Source organism: Zeus faber (genome assembly GCF_960531495.2).
Source record: "Zeus faber genome assembly, chromosome: 1".
NCBI lineage: Eukaryota > Metazoa > Chordata > Actinopteri > Zeiformes > Zeidae > Zeus > Zeus faber.
The window spans coordinates 64,298,858-64,317,774 of record NC_137193.1 but is presented as its reverse complement, the minus strand read 5'-3'; the positions used below and the strand labels follow the sequence as shown (position 1 = coordinate 64,317,774).

Here is an 18,917-nt window from a genome sequence, read left to right as displayed (position 1 = left end):
ATGTGCTGTAGTTGTCTGTAGCTGTCGCTCCCTGCAGCTGCCTGTAACTGCTCGCATCAGGTTCAAAGCCTGGACGCTCAAATACTACACCGATCAGTTAGTTGTGATTTCACCTGTCACGGTGACAACACCGAATGGTAAGGGACGGGTATACAAATACTTGCCAGGCCAGTGTCAAGTCCATCCAGTCAGATGCTAACTAGCTTTGTGAATTGGTAGGCATTGATCGACGTTCTCACAGCGCTAACAAGCACGTGGCTTACCTTCCAGTTTCGTCTGGCATTGACAACTGGATTTGTTGGGCGACGGAGGGATCCAATTTGGCCTGCTGCGAGGGGAGTCTGATCTCTTCTCGCTGCCTTCCCTCTTGCTCTGTCGGCATGCCTATACAGAGGATATTGGCAACGACCAGACAACTTGGACGCAAGAGATCGGAATAGAGCCAAAGAGTGGGCGTGGTCAAATGCGTCCCGGAAGTAGAAATAACCCCCCCCCCAAGTGGCAAGGTGAACAAGGTGTGAACAAGGTGTATTACGTGAGAGATCCACTACAGAATAGGGAACCGGATCTTCGTTTCGTTCTTACTTAATGTGTGAGAGGTGGGGGGCAGAGGACTGTAACGCCTGCCACTGTAAATGACATACATTACACGTGAAAATGTTTTTTTTTTCTAATTTCGTTAATATTTATATTAAAACAAGTTTTAAATTAAGAAAATAAACAAGTAACAGCTGTCAACCCTCTAATTTCCCCCTGGATTCCCTGGTATTTACCTTTCCCGCTGTCCTCCCGTTATTTACATATCCTGTATTTTTAACCTTTCTAAAATAAAAAAAGTTGATGGCGCGACACATCTCACAGTATTTTTATTGTAGAGGTATTTATTGTGATTAAATGAAATAACAAAAAAAACAACTGCGTAACGGGGAGACTGTCAGTCACTCTTACGTTCCCATAATATAAATTATAAAAAAATAATATAAAAACGATATATATCAAATTATTAGACACACGTTATACACATTTTCTTATTGCACACAATCGTTTACATTTAGGGATTATCTTCTTATTTTATAGTCTTATCGTTTCAGTAATTACTTTAATAACTAGTGGTGTATCAGTATCATAAATATCTCAATCATTGTGTGTCAACCAGTCAAAATAACAGATCACAATCATGAGGGTATAATCACAAATTAACCAATACTTGTGCACACCTATGTGTGCACATGGGAGAGAGTTTGAATTAAATAAAAAACATTTCAAGTAAAGAGCTTTCAGTGCCAATAGTGGGGAGAAAATATCCATAAGTACAGCGCATATAATAGAGTAGGTTTATTGGTTGCATACAAGAAGTGGAGGTTTTTTTTTCCACTGCACTGGTCACTGAGATTAAGAGCTCAATGCCCTGTACATAAAAAAAAAAAGTTAACAAGACCATTAAAGATAACTGATGTTCACCACATGATACATGGAGCTCCAGGGAATAAAGATTTCATAGGAGTTCCGTGTTTTCACCAAAACATTTTTGTCATGTCAAAAAAGAGCATCGAGAGATTTGTTTCTATGGCAGTAAAAAGAACACAATGATGACTTAAAAAGACAAAGGCTTTCCCATTTCAAAAGTGACAATGATCCATTGCTCTACAATTACAGCATGTAGCACTATTGTGTGTGTTTGATTTCAGATAACTGGTAGTCCTGGCCCACCTAGAAATGTATATGTGCATATACATTGTTTACTATTTAAGCCATTTGGCCAGGTATGTCGCATATTAATCCTCTTGGACACCCACAGCTTCATACAGGCTGGAATGTTTGTAGAGCACATAGTGCTGAACCATGAACAGTAAATCGAACGACACCGAAAACAGTCCCAACCCGAACTTGGTCACATCGCCAAATATCAGTGCCCACTCATCTAAAGAGAGAAGGGGGGGGGGGGGGGGGGGTTGGTGAACAAAGGAAAATTGGATGAGAATTTGTTGGTATCATCATACTATTTTATTATAATTGAACAACTTGACCATTTCGATGTTACAAATGGATTAATGTAGAATAAATTAGAAAAAAAACCTATAATTTAATTCTCAAGTCAACTAAACAAAACAGTTTTGTTTTATCTTGATCTTACTGTTGTTGAAAGACTGGAGGACCATCTGCAGAATGCTTAAAACTCCACCAGTGAAATCCAGCAATACATTACCAATGCTCCACCCTACAGTACTCTGTCGCCTGTAGTTCATATATGCCTGCAGCACACAGACACGCAATAAAAACCATATTAGTTATTAATAAAGAAAAATTTAAAAAAAGAGAAAAATTCAATCCAATGAAGATTTCACTTTCAAGACACGTTTCAAGCAAGCAAGTTTAATACCACAATTTTTTTTTTTTCTCAATTCATACTATTTGGGATTGTGTGTCAGAGAGAGAGAGAGATTGAGAGAGAGAGAGAGAGCGAGAGACAGAATTACTCACTTGTGGTATGTATTTTATCAGAGTGATCGAAAGTTTGATGTAAGAGAAGCAGTAGAGGTAGTCAAGCCAAGTTATTTTTTGTGCTATGGCCACAATCAGGCTGATGAGTGCAAATGTCCAGCTGATGAGCAAAAAGACGACTGAGACGCGGGATACCCTTTGACTGCCCCTCTAGGAAAAAAAGAAAAAAGGCGGTCACACACATGCACAAGTACACACATGTACTGTAACACTTTCCTACCATAAGAACATACCTCATATACAGCAGCCTGACAGACATACACCAAACAAAGTAGGACAGCATGAAGACTAAAGAAGACATCATTTGCATTGACAGGGTTTACTCCATTAGGGTTCTTCTTTAAAAACTCCTCCTACACACACACACACACACACACACACACACACACACACACACACACACACACACACACACACACACACACACACACACACACACACACACACACACACACACACACACACACACACACACACACACACACACACACACACACACACACACACACACACACACACACACACACACACACACACAGCAAAAGAAGAGGACCAAGATTTTTCTCATCATTCAAAACGTTTTGTTATCGACACATATCTCGATCTAAGGATTTCTAAATAGCTACACTCATTGATCTTATTGTCCTTCATGTAAAAGAGAAGAGCGCTTTTGTGAGAGGCTATAGACTAAAATTGCTTGTTTTGACCAACCATGGGATACAATGCCCACCAATATGTGTGTGGTAACAGAGTAGAATGAAATCTGTTGTTTCACTGAATACTTAAAAGGCATATAGATTTTAGATTAAAAGATAAACGTGAGATAAGTGTACAGATCGCTTTTTTTTACCCCATGGTATTTACATTCATTTATGGTTTACCATTTTACAGAGTCTGACATTTTCTTTGTTCATTACTGTAAAGAGCATTGTATATGATGAAGTTACCTTGATATAAGGAACCCAAAACAACCCGATATTGAAGACACTGTAGGTGATGAAGCCGGTTAAGTTCAGAGCCAGGAAGTCAAAGTTCAATCCTATAACACTGAGAAAGAAAAAGTACAGATCTCAAACTCAACAATACGCATGTGACAATCATGTGAGTCTAAACATTTGCTCCCTTGGGACTGCATTTAAGCACAATAAGAAGCCGCGTCACGACGGGAGGTTTCACAATCATGTGAAATTGTTGGCACCTTTCATCAGTAGAGTTGAGGAAAATGAATAGTCTACCTTAATGTTTATGTTTTGATGCTCAAAACAAATAAATGGCTCTATTTCAAAAGTTGTATGTGTTTTATTACACAATAATATAGGCTTACACAATACTAATGACATAAAATAGAAAAATACAAATCTCAACTCAACCGTGACAGCGGTGGGTGAGTGGGTGAGTAAGAGTGGGTTGAAAAATAGTTTACCAACCTTTTGAACTTAAAGCCTGTATACAGTACACCGATCAGCCACAACATTAAAACCACTGACAGGTGAAGTGAATAACATTGCTCATCTCTTTCCAGTGGCACATGTTAAGGGGTGGGACATATCAGGCAGCAAGAGAACAGTCAGTTCTTGAAGTTGATGTGTTGGAAGAAGGATAAATGGGTAAGCATAAGGATCTGGGCGACTTCAACAAAGACCAAATTGTGATGCCTAGACGTCTGGGTCAGATCAGCTCCAAAACGTCAGGTCTTGTGGGGTGTTCCCTGTATGCAGTGGTTAGTACCTACCAAAAGTGGTCCAAGGAAGGACAACCGGTGAACCGACGACAGGGTCATGGCCACCCATGGGCTCATTGATACATGTGGGGAGCGAGGTCTAGCTCGTCTTGTCCGATCCCACAAAAGAGCTGCTGTAGCACAAATTGCTAGATAGAAAGATGTCAGAACACACCATCGACCGAGTGCCCATGCAGACCCCTGTCCACTTCCGAAAGCACCTACAATGGGCACATGAGTGTCACAACTGTACAATGGAGCAATAGAAGAAGGTGGTCTTGTCAGACGAATCACGTTTTCTTTTACATCATGTGGATGGCCGGGGTTCGGGTTTGATCTGATCGAGCATCTGTGGGATGTGCTGGAACAACAAAGCCCATCCATCGTGGCTCCACCTCGCAAAATACAGGACTTAAAGGATCTGCTTTGAACGTCTTGGTGCCATATACCACAGGACACCTTCAGAGGTCTTGTGGAGTCCATTCCTCGATGGGTCAGAGCACGAGGGGGAGCTACACAATATTTGTGGTTATAAGTGGTCTAAGTGGTATAAGTGGTGGTTATAAGTGGTATAAGGTCTATATTTCCATTATGGTCAGCTTTTTTCTCGTTGCAGTCAATTATTGAGTGGGATGCCAGAAAAATTTCTGCTCCTCGACCCACAAATACAGTGAATATCACAGTTGTTGAAGTATTCAATGACCGTTGCTGGACAGCAATGTTCAGTCAAACTTGTGGAAAATTGAAGAAAAAACAGATAAATATTGGGAAAATGCTGACAATGACACAAATGTTACCTTTTCCTTCTCCAGTTTTCCCAGCATTGTGGGTAGAAAGAGATTGACCAAGCCACAAAGTAAATCCATCCAATCACCTGGCTGAATATTGACAGAAGGTTGCTGCGAACAACCATGAAGCGGATCCTTGTGGCGAAACTAGAATAGCAAGAAAGAAAATGTGTCAGCAAGCAGCGACAGAGCGAAAGACTGGGGAGCTAAAGCTATTTGTGATTATACTTCTAGAGGAGTTTTATTGACCTTATTTGAACAACGGTCATTTCTCACCGATTTCACATTTAGGGTGAGAACTACACATGGCTGAGCATTACATTACATTACATTTAGCAGGCGCTTTTATCCAAAGCGACTTACAATTATTCAAACACCGACGGACGCAGCCATCAGGAGCAATGAGGGGTTAAGTGCCTTGCTCAGGGACACTACAGCATGCTAGCAGGAAGAGCCTGGGATCGAACCAGCAACCTTTAGATTACTAGATGACCAGCTCTACCTCCTGAGCTACCATCCCCTTGCATGGCCTGTGCATGAGCATGGCCTGTAACAACTGGAAAGTAATGACATATCTCTTTACACGCATGATATAATAATGACAGCCAGAATGCATTATCTTTGAGTATGTTGAAGTGGTGGAACTGGTTTTCTGTCTCTAATTGAAAGAGAAACATGGCAAGTCTTAAATCACAGTACTTAGGTTATAATTAATATCCAGGTGAAACATTATTTTGCACCAATATTTAAATATTATCACCCTCCTAACCGATTCCCAGCAGTAAGCACCAAAAGGTGACAAACTTAAGGGGAGTTTATAAATGGATTAACAGCAAAAAGAAATTACGCACGCACACGCACGCACACGCGCACACACACACACACACACACACACACACACACACACACACACACACACACACACACTTTCTTAAATACAACTCATGGGGTGACACATGCAACCACACATGCCTTTTATTTCAGGTATGTAAGAGGACAGCTAGCCCCCGGGTGAGGTCTTCTTCCCAACCCAGAAGTGCTAGCCTCAGTAAGCTAAGCTGTTTACAAACAAAACAGAGTAAAGAAATATAAATGTTATATTTACTGTAAAATAAACTCTAAAATGATGAATGAACGGTGTTTGACTGATTATATTGTATTTAAAGTAATGCTATCATTTTTCCCCAGCCTAATTGTGTGCACCCCCTAGTAAAAATGCTATTACTCTATACGTTGAACAAATACTGACTCCCAAATCAAGTACTAGAGTACTAATGCCCATCCCTAACGTCGTCAACAAATCTGAATATTGCCATGATATGAATTTTTTACATTCATCATTCTAAACAGTATTTTAATCTTGTCTGTTTACGGTTAACGAAGATCGGCTATCGGTCAGAATTTTTTCTAATTTAGCATTCCCTATAACACACGATTGTTAAAAATCATTACAGTACACTCACTGAGCCTACCTTTCAATTTCTGTGCCATTGCTGAAGAGATAGGTGGTCACCTGACCAACAGAGACGGATCTCACTTCAAAAATCACTGATGTTGTATCTGCTTGCAACAAGACCTGAAGACAAACATGTCACCAAGGAGTAAGTAAAAAAACAAATGATTTGCTGATGTAAATGATGTAGAAATTAAATACAAAGATCTTTTTTTGTTGTGATTGTACAATTTTTAAGACCACCCTCTAATGTATAGTTTCAAGTAAATTGTCTGCCTACAGAGGTGGGGTATGGGGGCCTGTTCTTGCACTGCCAGAAAAAAAACTGCTAAACAAAAAAGAACGCATAGTGATCTGCAGGAAGGGAAAACGAAAACACCACCATCCCATCAGCTATCGCCTGGCAAATGTAACCAGAGAATTTGGTTCCAACCCAAGCAGGCGTTTTGCCAATATGGTACTCACGCTTATTTGGTTAAGCGGCCCAGAGCTTTTACCTCCAAGCAATAAGGCTGTTAATGTCATACTCGGTGCAAGTCTTTGGAACTTCTTAATGATTCTGTCTTCCCTTAGCATCACACAAACAATAGCATGTGATATCGGTTGTGATTGAAGCCTTTCATTTCCACATTTTGTTTCAGGCATAGGTGAAGGTTCATTACCTGCTGAGGCAGTGTGATGATCAAAGAATAGTTCTGCTTTGAACAATAGGTCACATCAAATTGGATCACTGCTGTCTGGTTGACAGAGTGGCTGTTAAGAATCAAAAAGAAAGTCATTTCATTTAAATTCACCCGGACAGAGCTTAACCCTTTGTTGAGCACCTATTGCCAAGTATTGATCTTATATTCTGGTGATACTTTCCTGAGTTGTAATCATAAGTTTTTGCACCTTTCACTGTACTAATATTCAGTACGCGGACGTTCAAAAAAAAGGTTTCACCATCCCACATTGATTGTTACTTTGGAGCAAGGCAAAACCAATTGCAATACCAATACCAATTACAGGCTAATCTTTTACCTTTAAAATCATAAAGGTAGCTTTAGCATCTATTCATGACAATGCTGAAGAAATTTTATTTAGCTTCTTATTTACAAATTGTTATGTCAAAATATGCTATCCCACTCGAGAGAAAGAGGGATCGAATCTGAACAAGAAAAGCATTGCATTTGAGAAAAAATTTTAAAACGACCTTTCGTTTATGACTTTCTCCCCCTAGTCACATATACCCTATATGATTTACCAAGGACGTTGATGCAACAGTACCGTGGGCTCATGGTGCAGTATGTATCACGGTTTTAGGGCCACAGTAACAGTACAATTTTGATATCTTTATATTTAAGAGAAAACATTTTTGGGGAAAAAAAAAATACACCTCTCGCGCCAAAATAGAGAAATGCTGCGGTGCTCCGTGCGGACCCCGCATGACTGACGTGGCCGGTAGAGTCGCAACAGTAGATTCAATAGGAAGCAGCACTTACTGCATGTCATGCCGCAGCGCCAACAGACGTGTACCATTATATCGTAATACTGTGGTTCACGGGTGTCTATTCAACCGTAGGGGGTGTTCCGAACGATAACATACTGTGTACCGTTGCATACCTAGTACACACTGGAGGAGTCAAGACATAAGACAACATCAAACTAAACATTGTTCTCACAAGAGTTCAAGACTAATCTGGAACTGATCCCAAGAGTTTCTGAACATCTCAAATCAAATGGACTGAGGGTGATGGGACGACCCTTAAGACAAGAGATTTCAGTTTGATTCTCTTCAGGCAATTTGTCCGCAACTCGAAAATCCTATCTAAAGTCAATTTTTTACAAGGCTAGGGGATGACCGAGAGTCCTTGGTCCGAAGACCACAGTAGCCTTGTAGGGATATTTGATCTACTGTAGTAAGAAAATAAATTAAGAAAGTGCAGACAAGTGTAGAGGTTAAAGAACCTGGGAGGAGAATCATTTACTCTATTCGGCATCTCAATGCAAGTTCGCAGTGTAAATACACCACGGTTTTATTCTGTTTTATTCTGTGCACTGCACCATGTCAGTAACCTGGCCACTGCATTATATGACCAGAGCTCAAGAAGGAAGAGTGCAGAGGGGACCTTCTAATACATCCCAGATGAGATCCCTATGAGAATCTGCCGCCAAGGTGAAGATTGAGGTCTCTACGCAATAAAAGTGAGAAGTCTCAAGACAGCTTTGTGCCGAAATGTGCGAGGTTGCTAAATGACAAAGAACAGCTATTTGGACACAAACTGTTCTCCTTACCTAGATGTGACTGTGATGTTAGCTGAAGAATTCTCTTCAAGGCCAACGGAACCAGGAGCAAATAGTGTCACATTAGAGCCTAGTAGATGGGGGTCCCAAATAGAATAGTATTATCTAACATTTCCTCTTTAACTAGCTGAACATTCATTCGCTTATAACAATAAGCCCATATCCTGCAATTTGAGCTCTCACTCTGTTATTTCACACATGATTCAATAGAGGACCACATATTTATTAAGGCTTAATTGAAATCATTGACATTATTACATAATCATCTGATCATGATTACTTGAGCTAATTACAATCTATTTTTTTTTTTTTTTTTTTTTTTTTAAACAATCAAGTTGTTAAGGTTCCATAATTATGTTTAAGTCAAAAAGTCAAGGGAATTTCAAGCCAATGGCAGAAATGCTGCAATAACAGAATACAAAGTTGATTTATGTCCACCAGTTGAAATGAGGAACATTACCCCTCAACCCAAATGTTTATGATCCAAATTTCCATGTCAATAAATGGCTGTACTTTTATATTAATACAGGCTTATAGTATGATAGTGGCATCAAAATAACAATTATTTGCATAATAAACGTCAACTAAAACGTGTTGACCGTGCAAGAGGTTGAGAGAGAGAGGTTGTAGGAAAGGGTGATTGAGTACTAGATTTAGAAACACTACTCAATTCACTTTTGCTGAAATATCCAATGTATGCGGTCCCGTCACTTGCCAGATATGTTGCTCGGCATCATGGAAAACAGCAGCACCGCCGTCAATAGCCACATTTCAACTCTGTCTGTAGCCATCGCACTCAGCACTCCACATGTGAAATCATATATTGGAGGATTAGAGTGATAAAACGAACTAATAAAATAAACAACAATCAATCACAGCAGGACGAATATACGACAGAAAGAGACCACTAGAAATCAATGACGGGCATTACTATAATCCCGTTTTTTAAAGCTGTTTCGGAGTTTAAAATGGTAGTAAATAGAGGGCGCATCTTCCAAATGATTTACAGCTTTTTTTTAGATACTTAGATACTATTTTAGGTGATAAAGAAATAGCTTCAGTTTACCAGTTCTTAAAGTAAAGCGTATATGTAAAAATAGACAACTGCTTACCTGTAATTAAGGCAATGTCGAATTTAATACCGGTTCCTACAATAAAAGGAACTTACGTGAACATCCTGCTTCTAAACGAGAAACATATCCGTTTCGTATTTTGTTTATTAAATTCCCAATAAATACATTTTAAAAAGAAAACTGCCGTACTCTTCCTTAACTAACCTTATAACTTATATTCTTACTCACTGACGCTGAAGAGATCGACAAATTACATGAGTAAATTCAAGGCTGACTTGCTACGGCAGTTCAACCTTTTGTCAAATTACTGAAACTCGAAAACAATAAAGGAGAAATTGGCCACCGATCACCTGATGTGTAGTCGAAAAAAAAACGTCCACAGAGGAGTATTCGGAGACAAGTGCCGCAACTAAAAGTAAACTTTGGTTTCAAGTCATATTTCGCGATAGAATTTAACTTTTTATTTGTACTTACGTCATAGTATCCAGCACACCATAATCTGGCGCAAGCGTCAATACTTTTGCTTGCGTTTGTAGGTTCTTGTACTTTCTTAATTTATTGGCGGCTTACATCCCTGTGCGGCGCATTACCGCCACCTACTGAAGAAAAATAGTAGTGATCTAGTCCTAATTTCCCCGCTGCTGAAGGGTGATTGAAATGTCCCCCAGTCAATTTTATTTTCTTCCACAGGCGATTTAATAAAGGTTCCTGGGAAGTTAACATCAAAAAGATTTGTCGACGTTTCCTTCGAAAGAAAAACAGCCTTTTCTTAAAAAAAACACTCCACATCGAATGCTCGTCTTGCTAGTTTAACTGCATCTGGATAAATGATAATTCAAAATGTCGTATAAATCCAGCATAATCAAGTTTAACAGTCAAGCGTTTGAGTTCGGTTGCTATGTATATTTACAAGATGAAAACCAGAAAATGAAATCAAACAGTGTACATGAAAAACATGTAACAACAATTTTAAAACACTGGGGGACTCCGAATGTTATCGATTAAAATCTAGACACCTCTCCTTCCTGACGTGCCGGATATGTCTGTGACGTAACATACGCCGTCCTCGCGTGGTTTCGGGGACTTCTCTCGAGATAGTCTGCTGCGAAAGGTCGACGTCGGGTCGAGGGTTCTGTCTCCTTTGAGCGTAACATCGCTAGTCTTATTAATTTGTTTTGTTTTATAGGTTTAACGGTGGGAAGGAGCGCCGAAATGTCTTGGACGAGGGGATTGGCGACGCAGAGACTTTTCCCGCGGTAAATAAAAAGCCTTTTTGATCCATATTTACATGCTTGATAGCAAAGTTAACCGTGTTGCTTTGATGCTAACGCTAGCGGACCATACAAGAAGGCAACGCTTGTAATGGGGTTGTGTCTAACATGTCTTTGCAGGTTTTTTCGTCTCAATGCTACAGAGAATAGATCCCTCTCTACGTTGGGTCCCCATGTTGAAGACTGTTATGCTGTGCCCGACCACTTGTGGTCAATGTTTCGGGCTGCGACGTTCCACACACACACTTGTCACCTCAACGCCAACAAGACCTCCATTGTCCGTTATGGCAGACAGAAATACGAAAGAATTTATCCTGTTCTGCTGGTCCGGCCTGATGGCTCCACTATTAATATCAGATACAGAGAGCCCAGACGAATACTGATGGTAAGTTTGACCGATTCTGCCTTGCTATGCTTTGCTTTTAACTCAAGCATTGCATATGTTTACTGCAGCCTAGTTATTAAACACTGGCCCTAGGGCTGGGCAATATTGACAAGTAACGTGACAAATTCACATGTTTATATGGATATAACCAAGCGAGTAGAGGCATCGATTAGAACAATCTATGAAGTTCAGAAAAGTGCAAAGCTTTACTGTAATGAAGCCTTTTAGACAACATTTAACTATTGTGATAGTAATCAAAAACAATCAAAAACCTAACCGCAATATTATAACAATGTACTGTATTTATTGCCCAGCCCTTACATTCCCAGGTGTGTTCATTAGCAGGTTATCATGCTTTATGTTAATTTGTTTTGGCATTCCATTTCTGTAGATATGCCTATATATATATATATATATATATATATATATATAGATAGATTCAAGATTCAAGATTCAAGATTTTTTTTTTTTTTTATTTGTCACATACATATACATACTTCCATACATATATGCAGTGAAATGTAATGCAACGCACCCGGTGATAGCACACAATAAGTCCTAGGAAAAAGTACAAAAATAAAATAAAAAGTAGAAAATTCCTTTCTAATTGACCGACTAACTGACTCCTAAAACGTAATACAGTAAGTGGAATACTTATAGAATAAGATAAAAAATATATAGAATAAAATACAATAAAAAATAAATTGAAATAAAATGGAATAGCTAGAAGGAATATGCCTATGTATATACAGATATGTGCATTTAAAGTGGCATGTGAATTAAAGTGGCATGTGAATGTGAATAGTGTGAGGTAGTGTTTGGGATAATACAGCACAGCATACAACAGTACGGCGCAGCAATACGGCATCACGAACAACCCTGAACAGTGACACAGTATGCGGTACAGTATGCTACATACAGTACAGTAGGTAGTGGAGCCTATGTGTATGGCTCAGTTAGGACCCCTGGTGAGGTCAGCGTTGACAGTTCTGATGGCTTGAGGGAAGAAACTCCGTCTCAGTCTCTCTGTTCTCGCTGCGTGACTGCGGAGGCGCTTGCCTGACCGCAGCAGCTGAAACAGTCCGTTGTTGGGGTGATGAGGATCCTTCATGATCCTACGGGCTCTGCTACTACACCTCCTGGTGTATAGCTCCTGCAAGGGGGGGAGGGCAGTTCCAGTGGTACGTTCAGCTGAACGCACCACCCTCTGCAGGGCCCGCCTGTCCTGGGCAGTACAGTTCCCAAACCAGGCAGTGATGTTGCCTGTCAGGATGCTCTCCACTGCTCCAGAGTAGAAGGACTTGAGGATCCTCACGAGACCCGGAATTTCCTCAGCTGCCTGAGGTGGTAGAGACGCTGCCTCGCCTTTCTCACCAGAGTGTCTGTGTGAACAGTCCATGTTAAGTCCTCTGTGATTTGGACTCCCAGATATCTGAAGCTGCTCACCCTATCGACAGAAGTCCCATTAATCCACAAGGGCGCGTGCGTCCTCGATTGTGATCCACGCCTAAAGTCCACAATCAGCTCCTTGGTTTTGCTGACGTTCAGGTGTAGGCTGTTGTCCTGGCACCAGAGTGACAGGTCAGCCACCTCCTCGCGGTAGGCCTTCTCATCGCAGTCGGTGATCAGGCCCACGACCACGGTGTCGTCAGCAAACTTGATGATGGTATTGGAGCTGGACCTGGCCACACAGTCATGTGTGTACAGGGAGTACAGTAGGGGGCTGAGGACGCAACCCTGGGGGGATCCTGTATTCAGGGTGAGGGAGCTTGACATGTACTTCCCCACCTTGACCACCTGGGGGCGGCCTGTGAGGAAGTCCAGGATCCAGGTGCACAGCGGAGCATTCAATCCTAGCTCCAACAACTTGACAGCCAGTCTGGTGGGAACTATGGTGTTGAAAGCTGAACTATAATCAATGAACAGCATTCTCACATAGGCCCCCTTCTGGCCATCCAGGTGCGTGAGCGTGGTGTGCAGTACCTGGGAGACCGCGTCATCCGTGGATCTGTTCTGCCGGTACGCGAACTGCAACAGGTCCAAGGTGCGGGGGAGGGAGGCGCAGATGTAATCCTTAATCAGCCTCTCGAAACACTTCATGACCACCGAGGTGAGGGCCACCGGACGGTAGTCATTCAGGCAGGTTGGAGAGGCGATCTTCGGGACAGGAACGACGGTGGACCTCTTGAAACAGGACGGGACCACTGATTCAGCCAGGGAGATGTTGAATATTGTGGTGAACACCGGAGCTAGCTGGTTAGCACAGGTCTTCAGTACTCGTCCAGATATGCCATCTGGGCCCGCAGCTTTCCTGGTGTTCACCCGCATCAAAGCCCTCCTGACCTCGTGCACGGACACTGAGAGTGCGCGCTCGTCCCCAGCGGTGTAACTCCAATTAGCCGGCAAGCTAGCGGTGCTGCTGCCAGACTCGAACCGCGCATAAAAGGAGTTCAGTTGGTTGGCCAGGGAGGTGTCCACACTCGTGGCTGGGGAGGAGCTGCTCTTGTAGTTTGTTATTGTTCGCAGCCCCTCCCACAAGGGTCTTGTGTCCCCCCGCTCCATCTGCAGCTCCACGGTGTCTCTGTACGTCCGTTTGGCGTCCCTCACCGCCCTCCGCAGATTGTACGACGCCGCTTTGTAATTGTCCATGTTGCCAGATACAAGTCCGTCGTTGTAAGCGGCCGTGCGCGCATTCAGAGCGCAGCGGATGGATTTATCAACCCATGGTTTCTGGTTTGGAAATATCCGAACTTTCACCGTGGGAACGATTTCATCCGCGAGCGTAGCCACAAAACTCACTACAACCTCCGTAAACTCACTGACGTCACTTGAACTTGCTTGGAACATGTCCCAGTCTACGTCAGTCAGAGCGTCCTGAAGCGCAGCCTCTGATTGGTCCGTCCACCGCTTCACTTCCCTCGTCATCACCAGATCCCGCGCGATCAGAGGCCTGTAAACAGGAAGCAGCGAGATCGCGGCGTGATCTGATTTCCCGAAAGCAGGGAGCGAGACGGGCTTGTATCCGTTCTTGTAAGGAGTGTAACAATGGTCCAGAGTTCTGTCTCCCCTGGTGGCACACGTGATGTGTTGGTGGAAATTCGGCAGAACTTTTTTCAGGTTGGCCCTGTTAAAGTCCCCAGTCACCACCACAGCCGCGTCGGGATGTCTGTTCTGAAATCCGCACAACACATCGTACAGAACCGACAGAGCTGCGTCGGTGTCCGCTTGCGGTGGGATATAAACAGCTGTAATGATGACCGTGCTGAATTCCCGGGGGAGATAAAATGGACCCAGGTTCGGCGAGCAGGAGTGGGAGAGGAATTTGGTGTTGTTGGCGTTACACCAGCGGTTGTTTACCATTAGGCAGACGCCTCCACCTTTGGATTTCCCCGACTCTCCCGTTCTGTCGCCGCGGAACACGGAGAAGGCCTCGGCTGGACGTATGGCTTCATCCGGCACCAGTGGGGTCAGCCATGTTTCCGTCAGGCAGAGGACGCAACAGTTCCTCGTGTCTCGCTGGAATTGAATCCTCGCTCGAAGTTCATCCATCTTGTTCTCCAGGGACTGGACGTTAGCAAGAAGGATGCTTGGCAGAGGTGGACGGTAAGGTTGCGTCCTCATTCTGACCGAATGCCGCCTCGTTTACCTCGGTGCTTCCTCCGTGGGCCGGCTCGTGGAACAGCGACTCCATTTTTGTTGTTGTAGTTGTTGTTGCGAGTGTTCCCGCGTAGGATATACGCGATATACGATATACGCGATATATATACACACACACACTGTATAATTTTTTTTTTTCCCTGTGTTGGCAGCATGCTGGGCATACAACACAGAATATTTGTTCTCAACAATATAACTCTTTATTATTCTTTAATCTTTAAGAACTGTTACAACAACTCTATCCTGTTGCGACCTGTGGGATGACGAGCACAGTTTTTTGTTATACAGAACCGCCACCAATCCCCCTCGTTGGTGAACTATTTTACCATGTTTGGGTCTATAAACCACTAATCACTACTCCCAAGAGGGGGAGAATCACCACGGGTGAGACGAATAAACATAGAACCAAACAACAACATGCACATTAGAAAACAAAGTTAATTAGGTCCAGGAAAACTGGAACAGCAATTGGGCACGTGGCCTCTCCCTGTCATAGTTATGACAGTAAATGAGGAAGAAAAGGAGAGGGATGTAGCAAGGAGGGAGTTGGGGTGTGATCAAAGTGTGCGTGTGTCCACTTGAGTCTACAGGACTTGTCCAAATTGGTTCAGGTGTATAAGGTCAGTATTATATCGTAACACCTGCAAGCAGCGAGAAAGGCCCGAAGCCACCCCTGAGTCCCGCAGCCGTACAGGCACCCCACGGCCGAAGGAAAGGCCCCGAGCACCCCGCCCTGCAGCCACAGAAGACCCCCCCAGAGAAGCCGGAAGCTTGCAGCGCAACACCCAAGCCCAGCCCCGAGGAGACCCCGCACCTGGCGCCCGCGGAACCCAGGCCGCGGGCGCCAGGCTCAGGGCCAGGTCCCGCGCCGACAAACCCACACCCCGCCCAGACCGCAAGCCGGCAGGGCCCACCCGCACCCCGCGCAAGGGCGAGGCCCGCCCCGCCACAGCCGACCAGACGCCCCCATCCAGCCACGAGCACCCATCCACGTAGTTGAGTGTGCTCAACCCAGGGCACATGGATGGAGTTACACAGTAATAAAAGTAGCCCATATTTCATTCAATGAACCAACCTTGTTTTTGGATATTGCCAAATTTTCCCATTGAGATATATTCTATTAATGAATGTAACCATTGGGATGTGGTGACATTATCTCTGTTTTTCCAATTGAGTAATAATATTTTCTTGGCAATAGTTAAGGCGATCAAAATGGGTTGGTGGTTGTAGAGGTGTGTTCTGGCGCAGGGCCAGGGAATGAGGAAGAGGAGGCAGGTGGAGGCAAAACAGTGCTTGATTGGCTTGTTTTTAGTCACAGTCTTTGAACAAAAATGAGGCTCGTTGGCCAAAATGATAAATTAAAGGCTCGCAGGCCAGTATGAAAATAGTCTGTTAGATCTGCGCTGAGTGGCGCTCCCGCCGTGGCGTGTCTGGCAGCTTGGAGAGCGGGCTTGTCCCACCCGGTCCTACCATGTCCCGCAAACACGACAATCCTCACTGCGGGGTCAACAAACCATATATTACTTCCTGGTTTTGGGATTCGACGAATCAGTGGAGTCCCACCATTGATTCGCTTAATCAGCAGCAGCTGAGTGGGTGACTGAGGAGGGGTCACTGAGGAGACATACAGATTGGGAGACTGGAATGCTGTGACTCAGAAGCGTCGATAGCTTCTTGGTGATGTTGGTCCAAGCCCGAAGGAATTAAAGTAGTCATCTCTGGTATTAAAGAAACAGTGAGAACAAATGTCTTTATCCACAAAACCCATTTTGAACATTTTGTGATGGGTGATATGAGCTCTCTGCATAATGTATTGGATGAGTTGCATTTGCGGTCATAGAAAAGGTGTTGTTGCAAATAAGCTTCCACAGGTTGATATCAGTGGAAACAGCAAGGTCTCTGCATGGTAGGTAAAGATAGTGTCATCTGTTTTTAGTAAAAGTTTGTATATTCTCGAGAAGGGATTTTTTTTTTTTAATTACCTATATGAGTAAGATGTTCAATCAATTGTAGGATGTTGTTCGTCAATTTGATTTGAACTTTTAGAGACTGCTGTAGTTTAAGGACTTGTAGGAAACTCTGGCCAGCGGTATTATACCTTTGGGTTAAGTGTGGGAAGAATATAAGAAAATAGTTTTCAAAAATGTGTTCCTGATGAGTAATTCCTTGTGTATTCCAAGACCTGAAGATTGACATGTCTGTTTTTAACCAGAAAATCCGGGTTGTGCCAGATTGGCATGAGTTTGTTTGGAGACAGAGTGTGACCACTGAGTTTGAGGAATCTCCACCAGGCTGAGAGTCATGTGATTAATGGGTTTTTAAAGCAGTTATGTTTCCTTATTGATCACTAAGGAACGGGAGATAAGATATAGATAAATCCTGACATTCTGTTTGTTCAATGTCTCGCCATCCATGGCCCAATTTTTTCTCCAGTTGTAACCATTTAATTATAAATTGAAGATGTTTTGCTAAATAGTAGTATCTGATGTTTGGGGCTGTTAGGCCTCCACAGTCTTTGTTTTGCTGTACTGTTGCTAGTTCTTTTCTCGGTTTCTTGTATTTCCAATACAATTTATTGATTATTGAGTCCGGAGCATTGAAACCAATTTATTGTTGGTTAACATTGTAAATTTATAGTTTATTTTTGGTAGTATATTTTCACTGCTGCTATCCTACCGATAAGTGAGATTAGTAGGATGTTTCATCGAGCAAGGTCTTCTTCAATGGATTTGAGCAATGGAATAAAGATAAGATTAAACAAATCTGACAGATTGGTGAAGATATAAATACAATAGTTATAATAATTGTGTAGATATGTCTAATCCAATTGTTTGTTTTTCCCTGAAAGATGCCAGTGGACCTTTCTACTCTTTCAGAGGAGGAGCGCAAATCTCGGCAGAAGAAGAGAGAAGTGAAAAAGACTACAAGACAGACGATGGACAACGACGAAGATAACTTTAAGGCTGACGATTATCAGCAGTTTTGGAAGAAATTACCTCGTAGTTGAACTTGATTATTTTCTTTTTTTCTTTTTAGTTTATTTTACTGTCATCAATTTCCTTCAATATGTTTTGCTCATTGTGGAAGTTTCAAAGACCCGTTGGCAAGGGGAATCAGAATCAGAAATACTTTAATAATCCCAGGGGGAAATTACTTTCCCTACTTGGCAATAATTATGACTGGAAATTACTATTTTGCACAAAACTAATATTGATTTTGGAACTTAATCATGTTTATTACTATTGGTTGGTTGACAGGCTAATAAAAATGTATCATGGACAAAATTCAACTGGATTATTTTATATGAATGTAAGTAAATTGTCTATAGAAGATGCCTTAATCCTCCTGCCTTTATCCAGTAGGTTTATTTTCGCCAGGTACATTTACATATACAAGGAATTTCTTCTGGTGAGATTTGGTGCACTTCAGCACAGACCATAAGCATTAAAAATATAAAGCTTAACAGTCTGGGGAAAAAAAGCAGAAAAAAACATAATAAAATAACAGGATAAAAAAAAAAGCAGAAATGTCAAATATATACAAATAGCCAAAAATACTAAACAGAAATTGATATTTAAGATATACAAATGTGATACTATACACAGGATAAATTATTGTTATGGTGTATAGGTTAAAAATGATAATTATTGCTAAGTAGCTGCCTTACTATTAGATAACTTCAATGGCTCATTGAGTCAAGAAGCACCACCTCCAACACTAAAGGCTGTGATACACGTAGCAACTTAACATCAATGTCTACCAATTTCAATTTTATATTGAGAAAA

General features: G+C 42.2%; 2 protein-coding genes across 3 annotated transcripts; one reads left to right on the top strand and one right to left on the bottom strand.

The window, feature by feature from the left end:
* Positions 1 to 869: 869 nt before the first annotated feature.
* Positions 870 to 10,411, bottom strand: ctns (cystinosin, lysosomal cystine transporter). Of its 2 annotated transcripts, XM_080016880.1 has the most exons (12): positions 10,294 to 10,359; positions 9,859 to 9,894; positions 9,462 to 9,548; positions 8,738 to 8,816; positions 7,126 to 7,216; positions 6,483 to 6,586; positions 5,020 to 5,157; positions 3,450 to 3,549; positions 2,736 to 2,855; positions 2,482 to 2,652; positions 2,135 to 2,252; positions 870 to 1,921 (listed from the first exon to the last, which is right to left on the bottom strand). In XM_080016880.1, the coding sequence occupies exons 3-12, from the start codon at positions 9,535 to 9,537 to the stop codon at positions 1,776 to 1,778; spliced, it is 1,143 nt and encodes a 380-aa protein (XP_079873006.1). In that variant the 5' UTR covers positions 9,538 to 9,548; positions 9,859 to 9,894; positions 10,294 to 10,359; the 3' UTR covers positions 870 to 1,775. The 2 variants fall into 2 exon arrangements, with proteins under 2 accessions (XP_079873006.1, XP_079873007.1); XM_080016881.1 differs by lacking the exon at positions 9,859 to 9,894 and having other exon boundaries at positions 10,294 to 10,411.
* Positions 10,412 to 10,909: 498 nt separating this feature from the next.
* Positions 10,910 to 18,421, top strand: mrpl55 (mitochondrial ribosomal protein L55). The gene is made up of 3 exons (XM_080008957.1): positions 10,910 to 11,075; positions 11,211 to 11,475; positions 17,981 to 18,421. The coding sequence occupies exons 1-3, from the start codon at positions 11,032 to 11,034 to the stop codon at positions 18,137 to 18,139; spliced, it is 468 nt and encodes a 155-aa protein (XP_079865083.1). The 5' UTR covers positions 10,910 to 11,031; the 3' UTR covers positions 18,140 to 18,421.
* The last annotated feature ends 496 nt before the right edge of the window (positions 18,422 to 18,917 follow it).

Bases quoted from the DNA above. Each gene is read 5' to 3' on its own strand.
- mrpl55 (XM_080008957.1), top strand. From the start codon at position 11,032: ATGTCTTGGACGAGGGGATTGGCGACGCAGAGACTTTTCCCGCG. The intron at 11,076-11,210 runs GTAAATAAAAAG...ATGTCTTTGCAG, and splicing joins ACGCAGAGACTTTTCCCGCG to GTTTTTTCGTCTCAATGCTA. The intron at 11,476-17,980 runs GTAAGTTTGACC...TTTCCCTGAAAG, and splicing joins AGCCCAGACGAATACTGATG to ATGCCAGTGGACCTTTCTAC.
- ctns (XM_080016881.1), bottom strand. From the start codon at position 9,537: ATGGCTACAGACAGAGTTGAAATGTGGCTATTGACGGCGGTGCTGCTG. The intron at 5,158-6,482 runs GTAGGCTCAGTG...TTGCTATTCTAG, and splicing joins AATGGCACAGAAATTGAAAG to TTTCGCCACAAGGATCCGCT. The intron at 3,550-5,019 runs GTAACATTTGTG...TTTCTTTCTCAG, and splicing joins GAAAACTGGAGAAGGAAAAG to TGTTATAGGATTGAACTTTG.